Source organism: Gopherus evgoodei, chromosome 8 (assembly GCF_007399415.2).
Source record: "Gopherus evgoodei ecotype Sinaloan lineage chromosome 8, rGopEvg1_v1.p, whole genome shotgun sequence".
In the NCBI taxonomy this organism is placed as follows: Eukaryota; Metazoa; Chordata; order Testudines; family Testudinidae; genus Gopherus; species Gopherus evgoodei.
This window is the reverse complement of record NC_044329.1, coordinates 89,452,417-89,465,407: the sequence shown is the minus strand read 5'-3', so window position 1 is coordinate 89,465,407 and position 12,991 is coordinate 89,452,417. Positions and strand designations below refer to the sequence as shown.

Here is a 12,991-nt window from a genome sequence, read left to right as displayed (position 1 = left end):
CGTGAAGTCTTGTGCAGGCCATATGCTCTATGGTGAATAAGCCCTGTGCAGTGGGCTCACCCAAAGCCCTATGTACCATTTAAGACCCATATTAAGGACTTAAATGGGGCTTAAATAGTGCACAGGGCCTTGTTTGAGCCCACTGGGGAGAATTTTTCCCAGAGTCTTTTTTTTTAAATAAAATATAAAGTCCTGCATGTACACCATAACCCAGTGTACAGAATCCTTTATTGATGGGGAGATGGACTAGGTGACCTAATTACTTGCTCTAACATCTGTCATTCTTTGAAGGTGTTATAATATAGTCTCAGCCAGCATGATGGAACAGAACAGCTCAATGAGACAGGAGCTACGTACAGTACCTCATGCACCCACTTGATAAGATATGAGAGGGAAAGAAATACAATACATCCAGATGCAGGACATTTCCCACTGCATTGTCCACTGGATCTACAAACACACTAACACGTCAGGTGCGTGAACATCTCTGCCATCCCCAATTCTGCGTCTCGCCCTGCACAGCCACGCCAGCCATTTTGGGAGAAGCAAGGCAGAAGAAAAGTGCATTTATTTATTCCTTGTGTAAATAGTAGGGCACATAGGGTGGGTGTGAAGTATGTCTCCAGGTGATGATGTCTGTGAGAAATACAATCTGTTGGTGTTAGTCTTCTTCAGAGTCTCGTAAGAAAGCACAAAGGGATTTCAATATTGCAAAGTGAGGGTTTCTACAGTGGCTTCATCCCACATCAGCTATCAAGAGAAGAACCTTAATGGAAACAGTTACGTAAGGATTTTGCCTCTACCTCCAATGTACTGCTCGTTGAGAGTGAAGGCCGATGTGAACATTTACAGTTATTTGGCGAGCTATTCAGATACTACTGCAATAATGAGGTACAAATACTTAGACATATAGAAGGATACACAGCTGTCACTGCCCAATAGGAAATACAGATTGCAATGAGAACGAAGGTGATAATGGGGTAGAATAATGTGGACATTATATAGCCAATAGCCCTACAAAGGAAACAAAATAAGGTTGAAATCTAGAACGATAAAACACAAAATTACTTTTTCTTATCCCTTTAGCATTAACCCTTTTACTTCTTTCTTCACTGATACTGGTGGTGTCACCTAGTGCTGGGATCCCAGAGCACTGCCAGTACCATCTCCTTACTGCCTCACTTCTGTCACCATCTCATTTTGTCTGTTCTCCTCCCCCTCCTTCATCTGGCTGCCCTCCTCAAATCTCTGCTATATTTTGTTCCCAGTCCCCTTCTTTCCACTGATTTTGCCCTCCCTGATCCTATCCCTGCTACCTTCCTTCAATCCCGGGTCATAAACCCATTCTGCTCCCACATCCCCCCAGCTGCTGTCTGCCTCAGACACTGCCGCTCTTCTCCATGTCCCCAAACTACTCAACTCCTAGACCTGCTCTTTCCCCTGGGCCCCTGTATATCCTAGAACTCCCCTGTACATGCTCACTTCTGCCTTCCTCCTCGTGTTCACAGATCCAGTCTGCTCCGGGGCCTTCTCCTCTACTGAGTACTGCATGCTCTGGACCCTTGACATTCTCCTTTTCTCTTGAGTCACAGTCCATTTTGCTACCTCACCACTGTAATGTATTTATAATTTTTCTGTGTAAGAGTGTGTGTGTATGTGATGTTGCCTAAATGTGCTGGCCCACAGAAAGGATAAAGGGTTTTCTACTACTGCCAGCTAAGGAAGCTCTTCTTTTGTTCATGAGACAGAAGCCTGTGCTTTAGTAGCTGACAAACCAGACACTAGTCCCAGTGAGTAAAAGGTGTGGTCAGAGCATGGACAGAGGTAACTAGGAACCTGAGCGTTCTAATCCCTGCTCTGACAAGGATTCCCTCTGTGGCATTAAATACATTACTTAAGCCATCAGTGCCTCTCTAGAAAATGAGTGCACTTATCTCACAGGGGAATAATGAGAATGATTAGTTCTTAGATACTGTGGTGATGGCACAGGAAATAATTGTACAGACAGCTCACTGCATGTGACTTATAAAAAGAGTGCCTGTTGTCTAAAGCATGTGGATTGATTACAGTGCTCTCCTATTTTCCTTTACATTCCCCCAATCTACCTCATCCCATTCCTTCTGAACCTCTCCTTCCACAGCCCCCTGATGCGCTCCTCTGACCATTCCACTCTCTCTTCTCCCTCTGCCTTTCCTTCCCACATTGTGCTTCTCCCCTGACTTGTTCACTCCTGCTACCAGCTGCCTTCCAGGAGCCAGTTCCCAGAAAGCAAATGGAAGACAAATGTATTCCACTCCTTCTGTTAAATAAGAAGACCCTAGGGATAAGTTAATCTGTTTTGTGCGACAACGAGGTCAATGCAACATTCTAGTAGTGTTTTCCTATTGCCAAACCATACCTGGATCTGCAGGCACAATAAAGGCATTATGAGTCATGCAGACATGCACACTTTTATGCTATTTAAGAAATAATCACGAATCAGTACTTTTCAGCAGTTAATGATAGGCTTGTTAGTTAACAGTGAAGCTACAGACAGTTTACTCTAACAAAGTGCTTGTTAACTATTCTATCAATGGATTCCAAACAGCTTATTACTATTATAAATTGTAATTTTACTGAAAGAATAGTTAAACTGTACTGAAAAAAATAATTTGATTGCCAGTCATTAGCAACTTATTTTCCATCATCCTGAATACAGGGCATGGTCTGTTAGGTGTACAGTAATTACTTACAGCGTTTCACCTCATGCGTTATACATGAGTGTAAAAGTACTGCCCTCAAGTGACCTTTCAATGTAGCTAAAAAACCTAGAGGATGTTATTACCTCCCAGCAGGAAGTTTATGAAATTTCTGAAGTGTTTCTATCTGTCACACTTTTGAATAAAAGTGTCTGAGTGTGTAAAATGTTTCTGAATTATAATGAACAGGATCCAAAGGATAAAGTGCAGTGCTGCTAAAATTGACTGCTATTTCCTGCATGCACAGCTGTAGAAAGGGGACTAAGTAGGTTGATTATGGAACTTCGGCTTTCCCTAATTCCACAAAAGACTCCCTAAATCCTGATACTATAGGCACTGGGATGCCAATGAATGTAAAAGAGAAAAATCAGGGATGGAAAGAGGTCACAATTCAGATTCGGCACTGCTCTGATAAATTTGGTAGCACCGTGACTACCAACCATCTACTAGCTCTCTATACTAAATTCTGTTCTTGGGTACACATGTGTAAACTACCACGTGACCCAAAAATCTGTCCTCATTTACCCTGGCACAACACCATCAAATCAATTGGCTTGCATTGGTGCAACAGAGAGAATTTGATGCACTGTGTTTACTAGAAGAACCAAGTATATACAGGGAAGTTATAAATTGCTACCTGAAGACTGCCTGTGAGACTGTTAACAGGAAGAAGTGTTAACTACTCTGTTACTGCACATCATATCATCGCTGGCACTAATTCATCTGAGCAATAACTGAAATCAATACGTATAACACACCTGGATCTGAAGGCAAAATTTGACCCTGGTTTAGTTACTTTTTTCACCATATGACAGTCAGCTAAATTGCAGAGTGGATCTAAGCCTTCCAAATGGATTATATCAAGCTCCATCGCACACATACCTCACTCTAAAAAATACAGTTAAACCCCTCACAGTTACCATCCCAATGTTTAAAGGAGACATTTAAAAGATATTTACTCTCAAATGGTACTTCCTCTGCATAATCAAATTTTCAGAAGGTTTTTGAGTGTGGAATTTTCAAAAGTGCCTCAATCAACAGGACTGGGCTCCTAAGTCACTGCAATACTTTTGAAAATCCTACTGCTAGTTGCTAGTGAGACTTGACCCTATTTATGATGGATGCCAAGGTCTGGACCCTACAAGGCCTTGTCTGGTGCACAGCAGGCCACACAAGATTTTTATGCTCCCTTTGCAAGTATAAAAGGAAGCCCCATGTTGGCACAAGCAAGATTCAGCACTAGATGTAGTCTTCTGTGCTGAATGAACATATGTTTGAAGACCTTTGTATGTCTGGTACCTTAAAATGGGAAAAGGTGGGGGCAGAGAATAGGTGTGTCTGAGAATATAAGGGCTTAAGTGCACTCCCTCAGCATGCAAATGATGTGCCTAGCTACTCTTTCTTCTATGAGCCCCTCCTACTTCTACTAGTCATAACCTAGCAGCCATAAAGCCACACTCTCATTCATGCTGGATCAGGCCCCTCTGAACTCCCTGGGCTGTTTAGCACTTTTTCCCTTGTGCTTCTATCCACTGTACTCTGCCCCCGGCATTGCAGGATCAAGTCCTACCAGAGTATTACAAGTTGGGTATTACAATTTTTTAAAAAAATCAATAAATCAGAGAAACGTACCTACTCCCTTCCTGCAAGAGTGCAATAGCAATCCGGATCCGATTCCTCAGGAAGATCAGCATCAGTATGATGAAGACTTCCACAATACAAAGTATTATCACTGCAAGCATGAAAATTAAACTTCTCAAAAATCAAACCAATACACTGCCTTTCTACATAGGTGGTTTCCACCTTGTACTTTACAATCCTAGTCATGAATGCCAAGAAACCTATGTTAGAACATGCTTGCTCTCTCTCTAACTGCGAAGGCCAACTTTCAATCCCCATTTAATACATTCTTGGGAAATCCCACAGAAACTGCTAGCCTTGACAGATGACATTAGTTTTTGTAATTTACAAAGGAAAGTGGAGCATTGCAATGTCAGGCAGTTCACAAATATAGTAATCTATTTAAAAACATATGTTTGTAGCACTTAGCATAAAATATCATTTATCCTTAATGCACTCCATTAAAGTAAACTTTGGGTTATTCAGAAACGCATTTTTAAATGGTTATACTATATTGCTGCTAATTTGTAGTCTCTGGACATAGGAAAAAGAATAAAACATAGATGGACATTCAGCCTTTTAATTAAGAGAGCTTGATTCTGATTTCCATTACACTGGTGTCATGCAGAAGTAATTCCACTGAAGTCAATGGCCCAGTTTTATACAGGGCAAGCCAAGATCGCAGCAAGGTACAAGGAGAGAATAGGGACACATGATAATCCAACACTAATATTCTCTAGGGGCATTACTTGAAAGAGAATCACCTCAGCAACCGTGGTGAGTGGCCCCCATTAGCTCACTGACTCAGACATGCAAGTAAACAGAGACACAGCACATAGGTTTTGTGCAGCAGACTGCAGCTTTGTTAAATCATCTTAACAATGGGGTCAGTGGTACCCAAAGGCCTAGGAAGCAAAGGGTCCAATGTGGGAGGACACAGCCTTATGCCAAGGCCACAAAACCTGGAGTCAGGGAGGTAAGGGAGACAGTGCCTAAATCATCCCTGGTATCCAGTCAGTTGATGAGATCTCCTATCATCCTGCTGGCTCAAAAGCATGACAGCAGAGATGGGAAATGCCTCAATCTGCACTAGACCTAAGAGACCACCCCAACCCCTGGAGATACCCCACGCTTGACACTGACCACAAAGCTGCAACACCATAAATGCTGTGCCCACCAAACCAGGCCTCCCGCATGCTGTGAGGAAGTTAAAAAAAACAAACTTTTTTTTGGATCAGCCAATTTTGTCCAGAGGAAAAATTATTTCCCGTGAGGGCTGATCTGGCTAGGCCCACAGCATGCAGGAGACCCAGTTCTGCTACCCTTAGGCCCCAATAACTCTCAAAGAGTGGGTGTTGCTTGGGCAGTTGCCAGTGGGGTGGAGTGCAGCTGACCAATCCTGGTCAGCCACCTCTCCTGAACTGGCCAGTCATGCAGACAATGGCCCACTCGGTCCCCATCTAACACCCCATCTCTTCCTCCCTTCACACTGCATGTGGTGCCCATAAGAAAGGAATGATACATGGATGAATGGGGAAAGGCAAATCCCCTCTCCCCTGCAACCTGGCCAGGACCCCAGGGAGTGTCTCACTCTCTGATAATCAAGTCAAACCCTCTCCCTCACCACCACCAATAAGACAAAGAGGGGCATCACAGTAAGAGTAGTGTTCTACCAGTTGTGCATGTTTTCCACATTTATTAGTAATGTGATTAGACCAACTTCAAGGCCAGATAAACTAGTAATCCTGAAAACTGCACAATATAATAAAAGCCTTCACTGCACTGAGATCCCAGAAACTTATGTAAAGGAAGACATTTGTTCAGCATCTGTAACAAGGGGTACTTCATAGGTTGCACCAACCAGCTGATGATTCGTTCTCCAGGTTAAGCATTAACAGAGACTAATTTTAAACGGCACTTACTAAATGCTAACCATGTTTGCCTCAGCTGCAGGTACACTCTGAAGTCAGTCTGGAAGCCAATATCATAGATCGTGAGGTCAGATCCAGGTGTTCCCTGAAGATGATCATACTCCCAGTAACAATGCCAGACACCTTTGGAAAAACAAACCAGTAAGAGCTGAGTGTTTCTAAAGATGCTGTAAACATGAACGAGCCTTTGGTTTTTTTGCCTTCAACATTCCACACAGGCAAAAACTATAGGTGGTGCAAATATAGAAGGTCTAATCCTGCAAGCGCTTACATGTGGGTGTACACGTGATGGTAAATGTTTGCAAGATCGGGGCCACAGTAGCAGTTTCTTCAAAAAAAACCAAAACTCTCAATACCCTTTCAAACCTATGCAATATTTCACCTGATTAAGTCAAACTTAATTGGCAGTAATTACAGATTTCTTTGTACAAACATCAGCAGTAAGAACAAAATCTCTCTGCAGTTCCTCATTAGAGAGTGTTGGTGCTAACACTTACCATATCCTATAATTCCAATCACACCAAGGATGAAAATCCAGAAGAGGACCCCCGCCGTGAACCTCAGGAGCACAAGGAAGAGCAGGCTCACAACCATTGCAATGAACAGACCACTGGAAAGACAGGAGATGACATGAACATAAGAGAAACAGACATGAGCATCCCTGCTCCTTGCATATTCTATTTACTGTGAAAGGTCTAAATGAGGTCAGAATGACAAGTCTAAAATTTTATTCCAAATCTCCTTTTGAAAGTCTAATAAGTGGGGAGTGTTTTAAAGTTTGGATACCATCAACTATTGGAAACCAGTCTGTTGGGCAATAAGTTTCTAGGCAGTCTGATTACATTTCATAGACATAGACATTTATAAATGATGGGCCATCTCCTTAGCTGGTGTAAAATGGTATAGCTTCATTGCCGTAACTGTGCTGATTTACATCAGCTGAGGTTCTGAGTCAGTGACGTCTTCAGGCCATGGGTAGGCAAGGGTAGAGAAGTGTCAAACTGGAAGGATGTGTACATGTGTGGTTAGTTTAATTTAGGTTCTTAAATAAGAACATCATTTGAAAAAGTAGATAGGAACTTTGAATTTGAGAATAAAACATTTTCCTTTCTATCCTTCTAAACAAGTTATGTGCAGTGCATCGGAGTTGGGAAGAAAATGTGCATTAAAAAGAAAGAGAAAAAAGCTGACATTGGCAATGACATACCAGCAGTGCAACTGGAAAAAATACAGCTACCCAGTGAGTGTCTTCCTTTAGCCTACTCAAATCAGTGCTAAGGCAGTGTGAATTCTGGTTTCATTCCCAGCATGAAAGTCACAAAGAAAAAAACCCAGTGATAGCTGTGTAAACCCTTTACACGCATACAGGTATCTGAATGTACAGCAATAGGAGATAATAGCCAGTCTCCTCTCACATATAATCCCAACACGCAGTCAAGTGGAACACACCAGTAAAATATTTCATTTAATTTCAGGATGACGTTAGCAGAGGCCAAAACAAAATAAATGATATGAACCCTGGACTTTGAAGACGTACCCACTGAAATACAAAATCCATAGCCATTAATTTAGAGTTTGTTTAGTGATCACTCTCTGAAATGTCCCCCTCACCTAGTTGGTTCAAAGAGGTGACACTGATCAGACTCAGGACCACATGACTGTGATGGGTAAGCTATCTCTTTAGGCTTGTAAACCTTACAACTGTGCAGCAGACAGTGAAAAAGAAAGAGCCACAACTTGCTTTGGAGATCTCTTCACCATAACCTGCACAAGACATTCATAAATCTCCTCTCTGCTCTGTGTGGTTACTCCCTTTCCAAAATTCATTCAAGGGCATCTCCTGCCTTCTCACTGAATGGTTCATCATTCAAAACTTTCCTCCTCAAAAATAGCTGGACTATTTGGCGATTGGGGCCCTGATTCTGGAAAATACTTCAGTACGTGCTTAACCTAAGTACATGCTTAACTAGTTTCACTGTCTTCAGTAGTACTCATGCATGTGGCTGAAGTGAATCACTTCCTTCAGAACTGCTGTGAATAGACATGCTTTCTTGAATTAGAGTCTGAGAACTGAAAGCTGCAGATCTTCCTGAGTATTCTGGAAAAGCAGGTGTCTCTCCATAGTTTAGGTTGTAACCAACCAGCTTCCACTATAAACCCCTACAGTATCATACCCATAACTTTGGCCTGGAAACCGTATTCTGTTTGGACACTGCCAGATTTACTCTGAAACCAAAGGAGGAAGTTTTGATAAAGTACGAAGAAAATCCATCTGATAGTTTCAACAGTACAGGTCACTCTGAAGAATGACCATATTAGAAACGTTGACTATTGTGTAACGTTACTTTGTCTCCCTCTAGCTTCAAACTTCTTGCATAGTTAAGTCTCCTTGTAAACTCATGGCCCAGCTATAGACGTACAAAATAAATTAATGATTTTAGGTGTGGTGTGGGGACTTATCCTCCCTACTCTGATCTAGGTAGATGGAGTGCGGCGCTGGACCGGGGTTGTGTCTGGGCTCTTCGCGTGGAGCCGCCGCCTCCTCGCTGCCCCCTTGCTTCCCCCTGGGCCAGTCTCTCTGCTGCCGCCGTCCGGGAGAGGAGGCGAGCGGCTCGGGCCGCGGCCCCCGCTCCTCGCTCCCTCTCATGCGCTCGGATGCCGGGCGCTGCTGGGGCCCCGGCCGGGCAGCGCGGGGAGCCCAGGCGGCCGGGCTCGGCGCCGCTTCCGCTCTGGTCTCGGGTATGTGTGGGTCTCTGCGCGGGGCGCTCTGCAGGCAGAGGTGGGCGACAGCTGCCACACGTGAGTGTCCGTTGCCTCCTCAGCTGGAGTCCTGTGGCTGTGGCTGGGGGGGGCTGGTCCGAGCCGCTTGTTTTCTGTGTTTCACACGGAGCGATTGGTTCAGGAGAGGAGAGGGGAGGAGGCTGTAGATTGTTCTTTGTGTGGTCGGGGATTGCGTTGTTGCGGTTGGCCAATCGCGTGATTAGAGGCATGGTAAGTGCGTGATTTTTCTTTTTGTCCAATTAGATTGCTAGCATGTATGATGTTAGCCCACATGATTGGTTCTTATGTAACCAGACTTAACTATATAAGGGGGTAGTGGAAAAGAATAAAAGAGATTCCTGACTTGTTTGCAGCTGTGTTGACTGTGTGAATTTTCTTCGCTCCGCATGAGATACCACAATTGGTGACCCCGACGTGATCCGATCCGGCAGGACCTGGTCGGCGCACTCGAGAGAAGAAAAGCGGAGGTAGCGGCCGCGGAAGGAGGTACCGAAGGAAGATCGGCTCCTGGTCGTCCGAGAGAGACGGTTGTGAGCTCACAGGTGAGCGGCCGAGCATATTATAAAAGGAAATATGGGTTCCGCTTTGTCAGCGGAGGAAAAAACGGTGCATGACTTTTTGTTATGCACTGCTGAGAAGCAGGGAGAAAAGATTCCCTCTGACGCGCTGTCCCAGTTGTTGAAGTGGGGACAAAGGTGTGGGTTTTTTATTACCCCAAGTACTGTTTTAGATACAGCCGTTTGGGAACAGGTGGGATCTGAACTATGGGAGTCTGTCTCGCATGGCGACAAAGAAGCCCCATCCCTGAGCCAAATATGGCGCAAAACAAAAAGGGTTGTAGAGACACTCGCCGCGGAGGCAGAAGTGCAGGCGGCGGTTAATAATATTTTTCGGCGGAAAGAGGAGCCGCCCTGTGTGTTGCCGGTTGGCGCCCGAGAGTTCTTTGGGGGAGAAGAGACTGTAATTCCTCTAGCCCCCAGTGCGCCTGAAGTCGATCCTAGCACTGTCCCGCTCCCTCAGGATTCAGATGAATCCTTGGAAAAAATGGAAGCCATCAATGCAGGGACGGTTGAATTCCAGGAGGAGATCAGAAGGCAGGGTTATCAATTGCAAGAAATGTTAAATAAATTGTCCCAGATGGTCGGGGAGGACCATCCTCCGCAATCTCATACATTAAAGACTCGGCACGAAATGTCTGAGCCGGGTTTGTCTAATTTTCAGAGAGCCTATAAGACTAAACCGCCCAATAAAACCCCACCCTCGAGTGATGTTGTCACCCCCTGTCGTCGCTGTGGGCGTTGGGGGTGTAATGTGGAATGTACTGAGCGGGATAACCCCTTTGTGGGAAAACCGCGGGAACTTGGCCATCCCTTTATTAATAAGCCACCAACATATTCTTCTGATGATTTGGGTCCAGGGTCTCCGGATCCGGTGCGGCGGTGGCATGGGCTTATCAAGGAAGCCCACATAGAAGGAGAATTCTTACCTAATGCCTTCCCGGTTATTACACCAGACCCGAATAACCCTGCTAGGCGACAGTGGGCACCATTGGACTGGAAACTTGTCCGTGAGGCACAAAAATCAATAATGTCCTACGGCATGAATAATCCATATGTACAGTCCCTCATAGAGCAGGTGTTCATTGGACAAGCTATGTGCCCTTATGATTCGTTAAAGTTTGCTGACATGCTTCTAACACCCACTCAAAGGCTATTGTGGAAGGATAATTGGTCAAAGCGTGTGGAAATGGCTCTCATACGCAATATTGATTTGTCTGAGGACAATCCGCTGCGTTATGCCACTCAGGATATGCTTATGGGAACTGGAGTTTATGCGGACCCGCAACGGCAAGCTCGTCTTGATCCTCGGATTTTACAACAGTCGCAGGGATTGGCCTTGGCCGCTTTTAAGGATGTACCTCAAATGGGTAAACCGATCCCACCGTACGCAAAAATTGTCCAGGATCCCTCAGAGCCTTATTCAACATTTCTTGATCGACTTAGAGAAGCAATAGACCGCTCCCCTAATTTGACGGCCGAAGCGAAGACAGCTGTTGGGCTCGATCTTGCTACACAAAATGCCAATGCTGTTTGTCGTCGTATCTTGGCTACCTTGCCAAAAACTGCTTCCCTGACAGAAATGGTGGAAGCTTGTAACAGAGCGTCGGTGTACGAGGAAACTGATAAAGCGGAAATACATGCAAAGGCTCATGCATCAGCGTTGGCAGTGGCCCTACGACCTTTGGTGAGGCCCAGTAAGCCTTCCCACCCGTCGGGGGTTTGTTTTGCGTGCGGAAAGCCGGGGCATATGAAAAAGGACTGCCCAAGTAAAAATGTACGGGCAGGAACCGAAAATGCAATGAAGGCTTTTGCAGGAACTTGTAACCGCTGTGATAAGTTTGGACACCGTGCGTCTGAATGTCGATCTCGTTTTAAAAAGGATGGCACACCGCTTCAGGGAAACGGGACGCGGAGCGCCCGCCGGGGGGGGCGCGAAGACACAAGAGTCCCCCAACCCCAAGCCGGTTGTTTGGAATACCTTACAGGAGCCACCCGAGGAAGTGCCGGAGTGGACTTGGCCACCGCAGCAGATGTAACATTAGAAGATGACAAAGTACAAATTGTTCCATCGGTAGTAAATGGCCCCTTGGGGTACGGACTTAGTGCTCTCTTAATTGGCCGCTCTTCTATGTCCAAGCAAGGGCTTTTTGTGCTACCTGGTCTTATCGATGCAGATTATACTGGGAATATCGGAATAATGGTCCGTGCCCTCTTCCCTCCAGTCAATATTGCAGCCAGCACTCGTATTGCCCAGTTAATTCCATTCCAAAGCTCCGTTCCAAAAACTAAACTGACAGAGCGTGGGTCCCATGGTTTTGGCTCTACAGATTCTCCACAGGTAGCCTTTGCCATGACAGTAACCCAACGTAAACCTTCACGGATGGTGCATCTACAGGGCCCGGATGGCCGCCAGATCCGACATGAAGCCCTTTTAGACACTGGGGCCGATGTCACTGTTGTTCCGATTCAATTTTGGCCTGATACCTGGCCCCTGCAGGATGCTATGACCTCGGTTAGAGGTATTGGAGGGACCCAACCCACTCGCATCAGTACGTACTATATTACAATCTGTGATGACGAGGACCCTGCTACAACAGCAAAGGTGCGTCCTTACGTTCTTTCTGCTCCCGTCTGGCTGTTAGGCCGTGATTGTTTAAGTCAGTGGGGGGTTGTTTTACAAAACTCCCCTTTTGCTTAGCGGCCATTGAGGGGTGGCCGATCCTACAGTTGGAATGGTTAACTTCTACTCCGGTGTGGGTCGCTCAATGGCCGTTACCAGCTCACAAGCTCGCCCGTGTACAAGAATTGGTCCAAGAACAGCTCGAAAAGGGCCACCTCGAACCTTCTTTAAGCCCCTGGAACACTCCAATTTTCACTATTCCCAAAAAATCGGGAAAATGGCGTCTCTTGCATGATCTGCGGGCAATAAATGTGGTTATGAAAGACATGGGAGCCCTTCAGCCAGGCTTGCCTACCCCTACGATGCTCCCACGTGATTGGCCTCTACTTGTCATTGATTTAAAGGATTGTTTCTTTACAATTCCTCTTCATCCTGATGATAAGGATAAATTTGCTTTCTCGGTCCCTTCTGTGAACAAGGCCGAGCCCGCTCAACGATATCAATGGACAGTGCTTCCCCAAGGCATGAAAAACTCACCCACCATCTGCCAGCTTTATGTGGCCTGGGCGTTGCGGCCGCTCCGTCATGCACATCCCGAATGGCTTATCTACCATTACATGGATGACATTCTTTTTGCTGGAGCAACTCTTAATACTGAAATGGCCATCTTGGAAATTGCTTCTGTGTTACAATCTGCTGGCCTCACAATAGCCCCGGATAAAATTCAATGACAGGCGCCTT

At 45.3% G+C, this 12,991-nt stretch overlaps 1 protein-coding gene across 10 annotated transcripts in view; it reads right to left on the bottom strand.

Moving 5' to 3' along the window:
* SLC44A5 (solute carrier family 44 member 5) overlaps positions 1-12,991 on the bottom strand; it is a 203,196-nt gene that overhangs the window by 26,517 nt on the left and 163,688 nt on the right. For all 10 annotated transcript variants that reach the window (XM_030573389.1, XM_030573384.1, XM_030573388.1 and 7 more), the window contains 4 exons: positions 6,787-6,899; positions 6,281-6,412; positions 4,371-4,470; positions 922-1,014 (listed from right to left, as the gene is read on the bottom strand). In XM_030573389.1, the coding sequence (XP_030429249.1) occupies positions 922-1,014; positions 4,371-4,470; positions 6,281-6,412; positions 6,787-6,899 (438 nt within the window). The remainder of the gene's footprint in view (positions 1-921; positions 1,015-4,370; positions 4,471-6,280; positions 6,413-6,786; positions 6,900-12,991) is intronic.